Below are 12,818 nucleotides of genomic sequence, written 5' to 3'. Positions count from 1 at the left end.
AATCTCTCACTATAACTATCAAATAGGGATGTTTATCTTTCTGAAAACAATTTAAAAATGCCATTCACAAAATAATAACAACACAACAATGCACATGACTGTTACCTCATCTAAACACTGGGAGGCAGGACTAGCAGAGACTTCACTGGAGGTTGAGGGCTGCTTTTCTGGGAGTGACGCATCGGGTGCAACGGCCACTAGAGGGGCGTCCTCCTCCATTCCCTTATCCTCATCTTGCTCTTCCACTTCAACTTCTGCACTCTGAGGCCTGCATTCTGTCTCCTCCTCGGATGGATTCACTAATGATTGGATCAAAACATAATAATATTTAGGACAGAAACACACTAAACAAACATTAGTATCCCACAAGCTGCGTGGGACAGGAATCCGAAAATATCTAAATGTTTGTTACACCAAAGTCCTGGCACACAGTTTCAACATTTAATGCCCTTCCCTATGCTTGCTTACCAATAAATAAAACATAATATGACTAAAGGTGGGCAGCACAGCGGTGCAATGGCTAGCACTGTTGTCTCACAGCAAACAGGTCCTGAGTTTGACTCCACTATCTGGCTGGGGCCTTTCTGTGTGGTTTTTATATGTTTTCACCCCGTGTTTGCTTGAGTTCTCTCCGGGTACTCCGACTTCCTTCCACAGTTCAAACACATGCAATTAATGGGGTTAGGTTAATTGGTAATTCTAAATTGCCCATAGGTGTGAATGGTTGTCTATATCTGTGTGTTAGTCCTGCGACACACTGGCGGCCTGTCCAGGGTGTACCCCGCCTCTTGCCCTATGATAGCTGGCATTGGCTCCAGCCCCACTGGGACGCTCAGAAGGATCAGCGGAAGAGGATGGAGGGATGAATAGAAGTATTGTATGTGCGGAATACACCGAATTAGCCATGCAAAAGCCTGCTTTTATTCTGAAGGATTACGCTTCCGCCGGAAATCAAAATCAATAAATATTTTTTTAAACGTAGATCCCACAAAGTAATTTGTGAGCACTGTCCTTAAACATATTCAAAACATTTTAAGATGATGTATATTATTTGACCTCTAAACGTCACACAGAAAGCGTACTTTCTCGAAAAACGCAAAAAGACCAAATTATGACAGCTTATCGGCTATAACTGGTGCTAAGCGACTCCAGCTTAGTTTCTGCTTCTAAATTCTGTTAAAGCACACGAGAAGGCCATAAAAATAGAAAAAATGGGCTAATGTGATACAAAAAGGTGTATACGACATAACAATACAGCAACGAGTGTGTTGTTCAATTAAAGCATGCAGAAACTTACTTATTAGCCAGTTTACTTGCTGTGTCCGGTTTTTTGGTGTTTGTTAGATAAACTAGGAAACACATTCCTTACTCTTATATCTCTGGAGTCTTCACAGGCCTTTTTAAAATATATATATTTAAATAATTTCACAGCCAATCTCAGCAAAACCCAATCACCGACTTTTCACTTTCGTGGTGTGTTGTGGTTACCATAACAACGACGCTATACGTCCACTTTAATATAAGGAGAAAGCCTCGAATTTCACCTCTACTGAAAAGTAATGCGCAAGCTATGGTTATTTTTTCTACTTATCTACCGTTTTCTCCTGTTTTATTAATACACAAAAATCCCAACGGACCTCATTCAATCCGAGAATTAAAAAAAACAACAACTCATTTTACACTTGCAGCGCATGTCCAGCAGATGGCGTTAAATTACAGGTTAATTAAGCCTTTTTATCTCTAGCGCGTAATCGCCGTGTGTAATGAAATTGGCTCCATGGAACAACATCAGTGGCCAGCTGGCTGAACACCCTGAACTGGTGAGTGTTGAAAACCTTAAAATGATATCCAGGGTGAAAGATGGCAGTGATTCAAAGCCATTGTTCTCCTGTGGTGTTGAAAATTTTTTCCCCACATTGTACTGTGGGAGGTGGCATGACCCGTAACTTATTCCCGGCAACAGCTGCTGAGATGTGTTGTCTCAGCAGTATATGTATGTGCGTGTGCATGCTGGTATGTGATCCGTTAAAGATGTTCCATTAGGAAAGGATGTGATATTACTACAAAAGTTGTGAGTTTACTGGCACCAGGAAAGAGAAACCTTCTTGGACTTCATTTCTTTAGGGGCTTGGCAATCCTCAAACATTTGTTATTTGTTGAATTTTATTTTACACTTACTTGGCATGTCCAACATGTCCATTGGCTACACACACACACCACAAACAAACAAAAACCAATTCATCTTCTAAGTGTGAGTTCTTTTTTTGTCTAGAAAAGTCATAAATTTGGAATAGTAATGCAGTCATGTGCATTCACAATGCCATGTGTACACCCAGTGGAGATGCAAAGCCCTGACAACACACATATATACCTTATTAGGTAAATGTTGCTAGTAGGGTTGGACATCATTTTGCTTTCAGATTCAATGCAGGAAACATTCCTTTAGAGATTTTGGTCCATATTCACATGATAGCATTATGTACATGCTGTAGATTTGTGGGCTGTACATTCATAATGCTAATCTCAAATCTCAAAGGTGCTCTATTCGATTGAGGTCTGGTGACTGTGGAGACCATTTGAGTACAGCGAACTTATTGTCATGTTCAAGGCCCCAGTTTAAAAATGATCTGAGTGTCAGACAGACAGCAGCAATTCAAAAGAGAACCCAAACGCAGATTCAGTAGACTGTTTCTTTCTTATTCACAACACTTTATTGAACACAGGGATCATTGGAGTTAAAACAGGGCAGTGAGAGGCTTCACAGGAGCGCGATCCACTATTGCAGAGGCAGTGATGAATCATTTCTGCACACAGGATTGAGGTGAGAATATTTACAAAGATGAGTGATGAATGGTTGTTTACTTGGGGTCGCAGAGAGCCAAGTTTCCTGACGGTGATGTGGTTTTCCAGGTGAGTGTCAGAGAGTGTGACTGAATGAGTGAAACAAGATGTCTGACCTTTCCTTTTCTTTCTCAGAGTGATGGGGCGTAGCAGTGAGCAGAAGGGCAGGCAGGTGAGGTATCTTACCTTTTCTTTTTGCTCCCGACAGCCGAGGAGGAGTGAGCAGCAAAAGCCAGCAGGTGAGTGCTTGACAGGTAGCCAGTAGGCAAGGAAGACCAGTGTCAGAGAAAACCAGGAGAATGATTGAAGAGTGTGACTGCTGATCCAAGGCCAAAGATGACACCATCAGCTAACAATCTGCCAGAATGTTGAGGACTGAGCTGGTCCCAAAGTACAGCCTGGCTGATTGCTGCCAATGGACTGCAGGTAAGAAGAGGAAGACAGCTTCAGGAGCCAGAGTGGAAAAAATACACCATAAAACTGATACACAACACTGAGCTTTGTGACATGGTGTGTTATCCTGCTGGAAGCAGCCATCAGAAGGTGAGTACAGTGTATCATAAAGTGATGGAAATGGTCAGCAACAATAGACGATGCTGTGTGAATTGCAGCCTCAGTTTCGTGTCCTTAGCTAACAGGAATGCCACGCAGTGTGGTCTTCTGTTGCAGTGTGTTCAAAGAAGCTCTTCTGCATGCCTTAGTTATAATGAGTACTTATCTGTTGCCATCCTATCAAGCTCAAAGTAGTCTGGGCAAGCTCCCCTGATCTCTGGCAGTCAAATGGCATTTTCAGCCAGAGAACTGCTGCTCACTGGATATTTCCTTTTTTCTAGATGAGTCTCTGCAAACCCTAGAGGTGACTGTGCAAGCAATTGACAGTAGATAAGCAGTTTTTGAAATTCTCAAACCAGCATCTGGCACCGACAGCCATTCCACATTTAAAGTCAGTTAAATCAGCTTTCTTCCCAATTCTGATGCTCAGTTTGAAATTCAGCAGGTCGTCTTGAGCATATTCAAACACACTGAGTTGCTGCCATGTGACAGAGCTGATTAGATATAAGACGCAGTTGAACAGGCATAACTCATGAAGCAGCCTGTAAGTGTTAGTTAGTGAATGCACACAAACAGAAGCTGCCCCTTCAATTATGCAGTAATACTTACATTCAGATATGTACTAGACTTTTCACTGCCATCAATACAGCAGCAAATTTGCCTGTTACTCATTTCAACATCATGTCCCATCAACTGATAAAAAGTTGGTTATTCAAGGGTTTTTTTGTCTTCAGAGTCATCAGCTAAAATGAGATCTTTCCAATTTGTGACATTTTTTTCTGCTACAGATGTAACAAAACAGGGGAAAGGATCAGTGACAACAGCATAGCCCATATAAGTGAAAAGCTGGAGAGATGAAGGATAATACCACCTGCAGCCCCTTAGAGAACAAAATTCTCTTTTTAGCTTACTTGCTAAGCAAACATGTCAATAACTTAATAACCACCCCCTCATGTTTGACACAGCCACATTTCCAAATTAACCTTGAAAAGCCTCCAACAGTCTGGATATGTTATCTCTCCAGTCCTGGAAGGGTTTAGTTTATTTTGGTATTTAAAAAAAAAAATGTCCCTAAGTACACCATATTTGGGTAAATAAAACATGACCCAAAAATAATCTGTTCTGGGATGAATAAATCAGGATTGCCGTGTATTGTGGGAATGATGGATATTTGTGCATAAAGCTGACATTTCTTTAGCTGTTGAGCTAGTCAGTGCTTTACATTGGGGGTGGGGGGGCTCCTTTGACTTTGTTCATATTTTGCTGATGTAACTAACTTTTCAAGTGTCAAAATATGCTGACTACACATGTTATAAAAGTCTGTTCCACCATGTCTTCTCATCAACCTAACCATAATTGCTGGCTGGGGATTTATGAGTTAGATTTTTTTTTCACCACAGTTCAAAGTAACTCCTGTAAAGTTCGACAATCTACAACAGATGTTGATGATGCATGTTGTGTCAGGCAACATGGGGGACTTAACAAGGCAGAAACAAGGATTACACACTATGTGCAAGTGATCAAGATCGGATTATGGATATCGATGCTAGTCTTGTGTGAAGGAAAATAAACATCCACCTGAATAAGATGTGAAATACTCAAACAAAATCTATGCTGACAGCAAATCCGAGCACAGTCGGGGTACCAGGGGTATTTGCTTCTCCTCTCTTGCGGTTTTGTAAAACAGGTGAAAAACCAATGTTACCGTGGGTGTCGCACAATGTGCATGCATGTCCCATCTGTGTTTGTTTGCTCCAGAGCCCACGTACAAATCAGGCCATAGGAAAAAGTGACTTTTATGCAACATGCAGACTCCAGACCTCTGTTTTATTGCAGTACTGTAGTCACAACAAATGCAACTTGGGGATTTGGTGTAATCTTACAAAACCCTTCACCACCACAACCCTCGCTTTCCTTGTTGGAAAACTGTTTCTAAATAACTTAATTAACACAGACACACACACTCAATGTGTGTTGTCTGTACATTTAGTGTGCTGTTAGCTTTTTCTTGTCCAATAGCCTTGTAGACAACGACTGGAGACAAGTTTTGAACAGACGGTGAAACCAGCTTTTGTGCAGAGTCATTTTTAAAATAAAGTTTGTTTCCATGAGAGATCTTTACCTGAATGTTAATGATAGAATAAGATGCAACAATATTGCACAAGATGATAGAGGTGTTGTGATTACTGTAATTTGCTTCACTCCCGGGATCTAAACTTCATCCAGCTTCCTTTTGTCTTTAATGTTGGATCAAACTTCATACTGCTGAGCTGGCATTCAGTGTAAATATTTTTGCAGCATCAAATCTCGGTTGAGCAGACTACTTAAAACATAAATCACTGAGGAACTCAGAACTGCTGTTGGCACATGGTGAGGCTGATGTCATTATTCAGAGTCTCGGTGGGATCTCTGTGGAGATTCCGGGATATTGTTCCATAGTGAGTCAGTGAACAGGGAGAAGGCTAAGAAGAAAACTGTTCTGCTGTAATGCAAACCGTAAGACCCCCTTCAGCTTGAACCACTGGCTCTCATGAAAAAAAGGGAAAAAAAAGAAAAGAAAATCAGCTATATTGGACAACCTTCAATGTGTTTTCAGTATGTCTACAGGAACTTGCAATTGAGGCCATATGTGTGAGTCAGTATCTGTGTACGTTTTAGGACACAAGTATGATCTTTAAAGAATGTTTAATCATTCATTTGTATTTTATCATTTGCATCTTTGAAATGTAGTTTTTGAAGTATAATATATCAGAAGAATTACATCTGGTGTCCTTATCATGTCCAATCAGTCAGATATGCACTTTTCATTTACAGCTTTACCTTACTATGCTGGATTACATAATGCAGTTTACCATACCTATTAATTTTCCTATTGGACCACATAAGAAACTTGGACAGTTGTTGAGGACCGCACCAATAAACTGATCTTAAGTCTGCTGGTGCGACCCTTCACAACAGTTCCAGTTTATCATGTGGCCCAGTGGGGAAGTGAATTGCCCACCCCTGCCTTACAGGATGCACTGGATCTTTACTTGGATCTGTATGGGTGTCAAAATATTCAAAATATTCACCATTAAAACCTGTCAAAGTGCTTTGCTTGTTCATTTTAAAGAGAATACTTCAGTTATTAATACTACTAACCAACATCTGCTGTTTGTGATCACAAATCTTTAAGGTCTTTGATTGCTGAGATTTGCTATTACAGGCTTTTAGGATGAAGTAATATCTTCGTAGATTCCCTCATTCAGAAAGTCTACAAGCAAAGACATGTTAGAAATAGAATTATATTAGTTTTAACGTGTTTTAGGGTCATTTCGTGGTAGTGTTAAAGTAAAATTTTAATGGTATCAGTCTATTCCTTACTTTGATGTCTTTTTGCCATTTTAGGCTGCTGTGTGTTCCTCAGAAAGCCTGTTCCACTTCTAAGAGAATTAGCTAACGTTTCCTGGTGCACATATAACAAATATTGACTCATCTGTCTTCAGCCATACTTTTATTCTTGGAGTCTGATGGAAACGCTTTGCACATGCATTTATATTTCTTTTACTCAGGCCATGTACAACAAACAGATTTGAGCAGGAAGTGGGACGGACATTTCAGGCAAATATCCAGACGTTTGTGCCAGAGATGGCCGTACGTAGGACAATCTTTTTCACTGACATCATGCAGATCCAAAATTAGAAAAATCTGAAACAGAGCCTTTAGAGACAATTAAGGATTGCTTTTACATACACTGATCCTATTTTTTGAACCTTTTGGATTGAGCATCCACCGCTCTAAGAGTATAAACTTTATATCACAAGAAAACAAGGAAAAACAAAATATATATAGTATATAGTCATACTGTCATGTTAGTTTATACTTGGTAGGAATTTTTTGTGCATTTTATGCATTTTTTATGCATTTTATGCATTTTTTGATGCATTTCTATCATTAGACACTTTGCTGATACACTTTGGAATTTTCACTTTTTTTGTTTTTCACATCAGCAATTTTGTGTTTTGGATTTCTGTTGTGTCTCCTCATAAATAAATGCCTTCTCCCGCCACATAAATTCCCTCAATTAGATAATCCAGCTCATTTTGACCTTTAATGCATAAAACAATGACTGTATTTATACTTGGTGCATATAAATGTTAATTCCTGGAGCAAATCAATGGAAAAAGCATTGTTTAAACGATAATTACACATCTTTCTGGGGGTAAAGAATGCCGGCCTAGCTTGCCACTAATTGAAAGGCTGAATCTACTTCAGTTATTGCCTTTCACTTTAAATGCCCACTCTAATTATATATAAAACTGGAGTCTACTGAATCACTGTCTTTGTTCACACAAAGGTTTTGGGATTGTAAGCGGAGCCGTGTGTGGTAAAGAAAATAGATTTCATCCCACAAGTCTTTATAGAGGAGAACGGTGTGGCAAAAAAACCCTGCTATCAACAACAGGAGATCAAAGTAGTTCATGCCATTATATGCAGTCGTGTGAAAAAGAGAGTTTTCACAGGACTCTATGCAGTCCTTTGAAAAACAAAGCATTGCTTCAATAGGAATTAAGAAGTAGCAGCCAGGTTCTGCTAATCGAATGCACTTGATTAACTGATCATCAGTAAATGTGTCAGTAAATCCTTATAAAAGCAGAGGTTTTGGCAGCTTGCTGATCTAGAGTATTCAGGTGTGTGTTAACACAAGGCATTCCCCAAAGAGGAGGTCCCACCAAATTCACCTCCAGGTACAGATGATTTTTCACACCTATACTTCACTTACTCTGGTCCAAATCAGTCGATGAGTTTGAGAAATTGTAGCTTTTCCCTGGATTTTTCTCTATGTGTTTTGTTTTCACATAGAGAAAAATCCAGCTGAACTCCAAGGAAACCAAAATGCTTCACTAAAAACCATGTGAGAATGTTGGGTCCACTCATTGGCCAGATGTATCTGGAGTGGGCGCAACATAAGTAAATACAGAGAAGTTGTTGTGTGAGAAAATGGAGAATTTATGTTCATTTCACTGCTAGTTGCCAGCGCAGACTTTTGCACTTTTATTCTACTTTTCCACACATTTAAGCCATAAACGAACCACTCTGGAGTTCGTTTGGAAAAGTACCAAGGCCACCTCCTCCAAAGGGTCTCAGTTTCAGTTTTTTTGGTCCTCACCAGAGTGCGATTACTGTGTTCACACCTGCACAAACGAGCTGCACCAAGGGGGAAAACGAAGTTTGATTTAACACACTCAGACGCCACAGGCCTCGCTTAACATGATAAATGCTAAAGTCCATGACAGTACAATCAGAAAAAGAGTTAACTGAAGAACGGATTGTTTCAAAGCGTTGCCAGCAGAAGGCCGCTCCTCTCCAAAAAACATTACAGCCTGGCTTAGGTTTGGAAAGTTCAGTCTGTACAAACCACAAGACTTTAGACTTTGGTCTTCCTTTGGACAGACGAGACCAAAGTGGAAATGTTGGCCATAATGGACGGCACCATGTTTCTGCACAAATACGTCATACGTACCAACTGTCAAGAATGGTGGCGAAGGGTGATTATTTAGGCTTGTATATCAAAATATTCTAGAGTCGAATGTGAGGCCATCTGTGCTACAGCCAAAGCTTTGCCAAAACTGGCTCATGCAACAGGACTGAAAATGAAAATAATCAAGGTGTTTCAGTGGCCCATTATAAGGTCCAGTCTTCAGTGTGATTGAAATGTTGTGATGGGACCTTAAGAGAGCTGTGCATAGATGAATGCTAACAAACTTCAATGAACTAAAGAAACATTGTAAAGAACATGGGGCATAAATTCCTCCACCATGTGAGAAACTGATAAAGTCATTACTTCTGCTTCTTGCTACTGACTACCAATAGCTACTGAATCATGGAGTGTATTTGTTTTTCATTGGAATGCAAAGAGTTTCCACAGAGAAAACTTTCTTTTTCTGGATAATGAGCTCCTATATCCTCAGTTTAAACATTCGTCTGTAAAGGTATCTGGACCCCCCCACTCCCCATGACCTTTGAAGTGGATTTCCTCCAGGACACTACAAAATGGCCTTGGGGATTAGAGTGAAATTACCACAACCTTTCAGTTTCCACTAGGGAAGGATAAAGGGTCCCCTATCTATTTTATGGCTTCCCAGAAACCTGTATAAATTTTACAACCAAGGAGGTTAAATCGGAATACAGTTAATAGCAAATAGGCCACTAAAATATGTAAAGTTGAACAAAAATTCAAGGACAAGTTGAGGACGAGTTAAACTAAGTGCGACTAAAGCCACTTTTACAATGTAGCAAGTTACCTTTGTTCATTCAGAGAAGCCTTGAATGTTACATTGTAACCACAGTATGACCCATGGCTTGATATAGTGTGTATAGGGTTTACTTAAATACACAGACAGAATTTGATCTTGTGAAACCTTCACTGCACATGTCTTGATGCATTCTCAGAATTCTGTTCTGCATTCTCAGAATAGAATCAACTTTTTGGAGATTCACTGCACATGGTTTTTTTGTTGTCTTCCTCTCAGCTGCCATTCTTCTTTCTGCTGGACACATAAAAGACTGTGTTTTGTCTCTTATAACCCTTATCAATAAGCAAGGGTCAGAGAAACAGCCAAATAAATGGATACATGTAAAACCTTAAATTAAAATGTAAAAATGGTTGGAATCAGAATAGGTTTGCTGTATTGTAGCCATAATTTAATCGTTACGAGTTTTCACAGTGCAGTGTAATAAAAAAAAAAAATCACAACAGACAGAAGAAAGTGGAAAAACACAGTAATTGATGTCTCGTCACCACAGGCGAAATTTAATGACCTGTTAACATCTGTAGCTGACCCCTCCTTGAGAGTATCAGTCTCCTTTATTGCTAACACTGGAATGCCCTGTGAGGAAAGTAAGCGAAAGAAAGAAAGGCCATATGATGTGTGTCTGTGGAGCGTAATTTGGCTTCTATGAGTGTGACACACTGACAAGGATGGAAACAATTAGCTTCATCTGTTCACCAGATCTAGAGGATAGCCTCTCTTTACATACATGTTCATGTCTTAGAATTGTGTGTGTGTGTGTGTGTGTGTGTGTGTGTGTGTGTGTGTGTGTGTGTGTGTGTTTCCCACAGATCCACTGGAGAAATCCTCCAGGACCGTCTGGCTTCCTTCCCTTTTATCCCAGCCACAGTCGTCAACAGGCAGCCACATCCTCGCAAACGCTGCCCTTGCTGGTCAAGTTGGTTAAGACTATGGAACATCTAAGATACAAATCTTCTCCTACTGTTTTCTATTTCTATCCTTATAAATTCTCATTTTTTATCCTTCATGTCCCTCATGATAAATCCATTTCTCTCTCTCCATTTAATTTATCCACACATGTTACACTACATTAATTCCCTGCCAGAGACTGAGCCCTAGTATTACTCATCTAATGCTAACCTGCACCATAAGGTGTAAGGTTAACCTGAACTTGTCATAACCTAAAACAAAATCTTCAACCTAAAATTACATTTGTAACATGACAGGGACTTGCTTTATGTCCCCAAAAGGAAGGCAAATACAGATTATGTGACTGTGCACACCATGAAAGTACGCACCTGCCTTCACAACAGCTACCACCAAATATAAAAGACGATAGGAAAATCCCTTGAGGAAAAATAGATGTTCCTTTAAAAGGTTCAGTTGGGCTTATACTCCAGGTCCATGTTGGAAAACCTCTTCACTGTTGTGGAAATTTGTGCATGTGTGTTCAGCACAGTGGCCACAGAGTGATACCGTAATACCTCTTATTAAATGAAATCATATAGTACTATACGCAGTGAGGTTTTTCAGTAAAGCAGTATTAAGTAGCTGTAAGATTTTTATTGGACCAGGAACGTCAGGGACCGATATCCCAAAATTTCAACTTGCAATAACAGATTTTTGGCCACCCAGAGGCAATGGAAACACAGTCTAAGCAAAGCACAATATCAGCTAATAGAGGCTAATTACACATCTGCTCACATAAAACAATTTTAGCATTTGGAGCTGTGTGTTAGCTGCGCTCATCATCATTTGGAGTTATCTACTTCTGCCTTAACCACAGTGCTAATATGAGCTAGTGCTAAAAAAATGCTAATTATGATGAGCTGAAAGATGTTTGAATATTCAAGCTGAGGTGAGCTGCAGAGTTTGGCAACTACAATATAAACTACTCAATAGATAATGATACTGATGAATTTTAAACTAATACACGATCCTATGATCGAAGTGTATTAAATCACAACGGTGAAAGAAAAGCCTTTCCAGCACTGACAAGGAATAACTTTCAGGGCAACCAGTGGGTTTTTTCTGTTTCTTATTTGTTTAAACTTTTGTAAATTATTTTACATCCCAAAAGTACCATCTTCTCTTCTCCTTTGTTTCATATATAGTTTGCAAAAATGTACAAACCACAGGGACAGACTATAATTTTCCATGGTCAGCTGTGCCATTTTGAAGAAGGCACAGTTTAGTTTATAATGATCCATCCGCAACTTTTTTAAATGTGTTTTTTTCTCTCTCTCTCTCGCTCTGTCTCTCCTGCCTGCGGTCAGAAAAAAAAATACTGGAGCTGTTTCTAGGTAGTAAGGAGGGTTTTCTGTTTAGCCCTCAGGGAGGAGCCTGCACTCCAAAACCAAAATTATAGACTGCAGTGCTCAGATTGAGGGGGAGACAGAGAAAGCTCTGCTACAATGCTGCAAACATCTGACCTTCAAAGGACAATTAAGCTCTTAAATTTAAAGAAATTTATATATCATCAGTCACTTGTGAGAAGCCTGAACTTTTAAACAGAGAGCGATAAAGAGAACTAGCCAATAGACGACTTAATAAATGTGAATGGTTCTATACGTATCTGTGACCTCTTCAGTGAGAACACTAAGGCTTAAATGGGTTATGACTCACTGCCTGTCTGTCTCTCAGTTTGAGCTGGAAACCGACCCCCCACAACGACCATGTCTTCGCGCTGTTATGCGCATTCCCAAATCCTTCAGCCACCACTGTTTTGAGAACGGTTTCTTGAGGTCTCTCCATGGCAAAACAAGAGCATGAAATATATAACAGACGACCAAATGACCAGCTTGTGTTAAGACGGGGAAATCGTTTTGTAGGAAGAATTGTATTTGAAGTGACAGATGTAAGTCCACAATGTAAGTCAACTAAGGGATCCCTTACTAATCTTTAACCCTTATTTATCTGGGGAACGTGTTATGGCCATGCAATTCAAAGCTCATGCATGTAAAAAACACGTCTGCCTTTATTGTAAAGTAATATGCAGCTCGATACACTGCACCTTATGAAGCATAGCAGAATCTTTTTGCATTCTTGGCTCATATTATCAATTCCATTTTGAAACTTATGAAAAGCCTGGAAAACAATATAGCTGCATTATTTACATCACTCATTTGCTTTCCTTTAGTTAGTTGATGGAAA

The 12,818-nt window shown here is 39.7% G+C and overlaps 1 protein-coding gene and 1 long non-coding RNA gene across 4 annotated transcripts in view; one reads left to right on the top strand and one right to left on the bottom strand.

Moving 5' to 3' along the window:
* Window positions 1-1,484, bottom strand: part of ccdc146 (coiled-coil domain containing 146) — a 52,723-nt gene extending 51,239 nt beyond the window's left edge. For 2 of the 3 annotated variants that reach the window (XM_013274672.2, XM_003450742.4), the window contains exons 1-2: window positions 1,298-1,484; window positions 106-299 (exon numbers count right to left, since the gene is read on the bottom strand). In XM_013274672.2, coding sequence (XP_013130126.1) covers window positions 106-299; window position 1,298 — 195 coding nt within the window. In that variant the 5' untranslated portion in view covers window positions 1,299-1,484. Of the gene's footprint in view, window positions 1-105; window positions 300-468; window positions 619-1,297 lie in introns of those variants that run through there. The other variant, XM_013274673.3, reaches the window with a different exon arrangement.
* Window positions 1,485-1,667: 183 nt separating this feature from the next.
* LOC109195221 (uncharacterized) lies at window positions 1,668-6,042 on the top strand. Its single transcript, XR_002056910.2, has 3 exons — window positions 1,668-1,820; window positions 2,724-2,821; window positions 2,977-6,042. It is a non-coding gene; the product is annotated as an uncharacterized LOC109195221 (long non-coding RNA).
* Window positions 6,043-12,818: the final 6,776 nt, after the last annotated feature.

This window comes from Oreochromis niloticus, linkage group LG17, assembly GCF_001858045.2.
Source record: "Oreochromis niloticus isolate F11D_XX linkage group LG17, O_niloticus_UMD_NMBU, whole genome shotgun sequence".
NCBI classification, from domain to species: domain Eukaryota; kingdom Metazoa; phylum Chordata; class Actinopteri; order Cichliformes; family Cichlidae; genus Oreochromis; species Oreochromis niloticus.
This window is presented reverse-complemented; position numbering and strand designations above follow the sequence as displayed.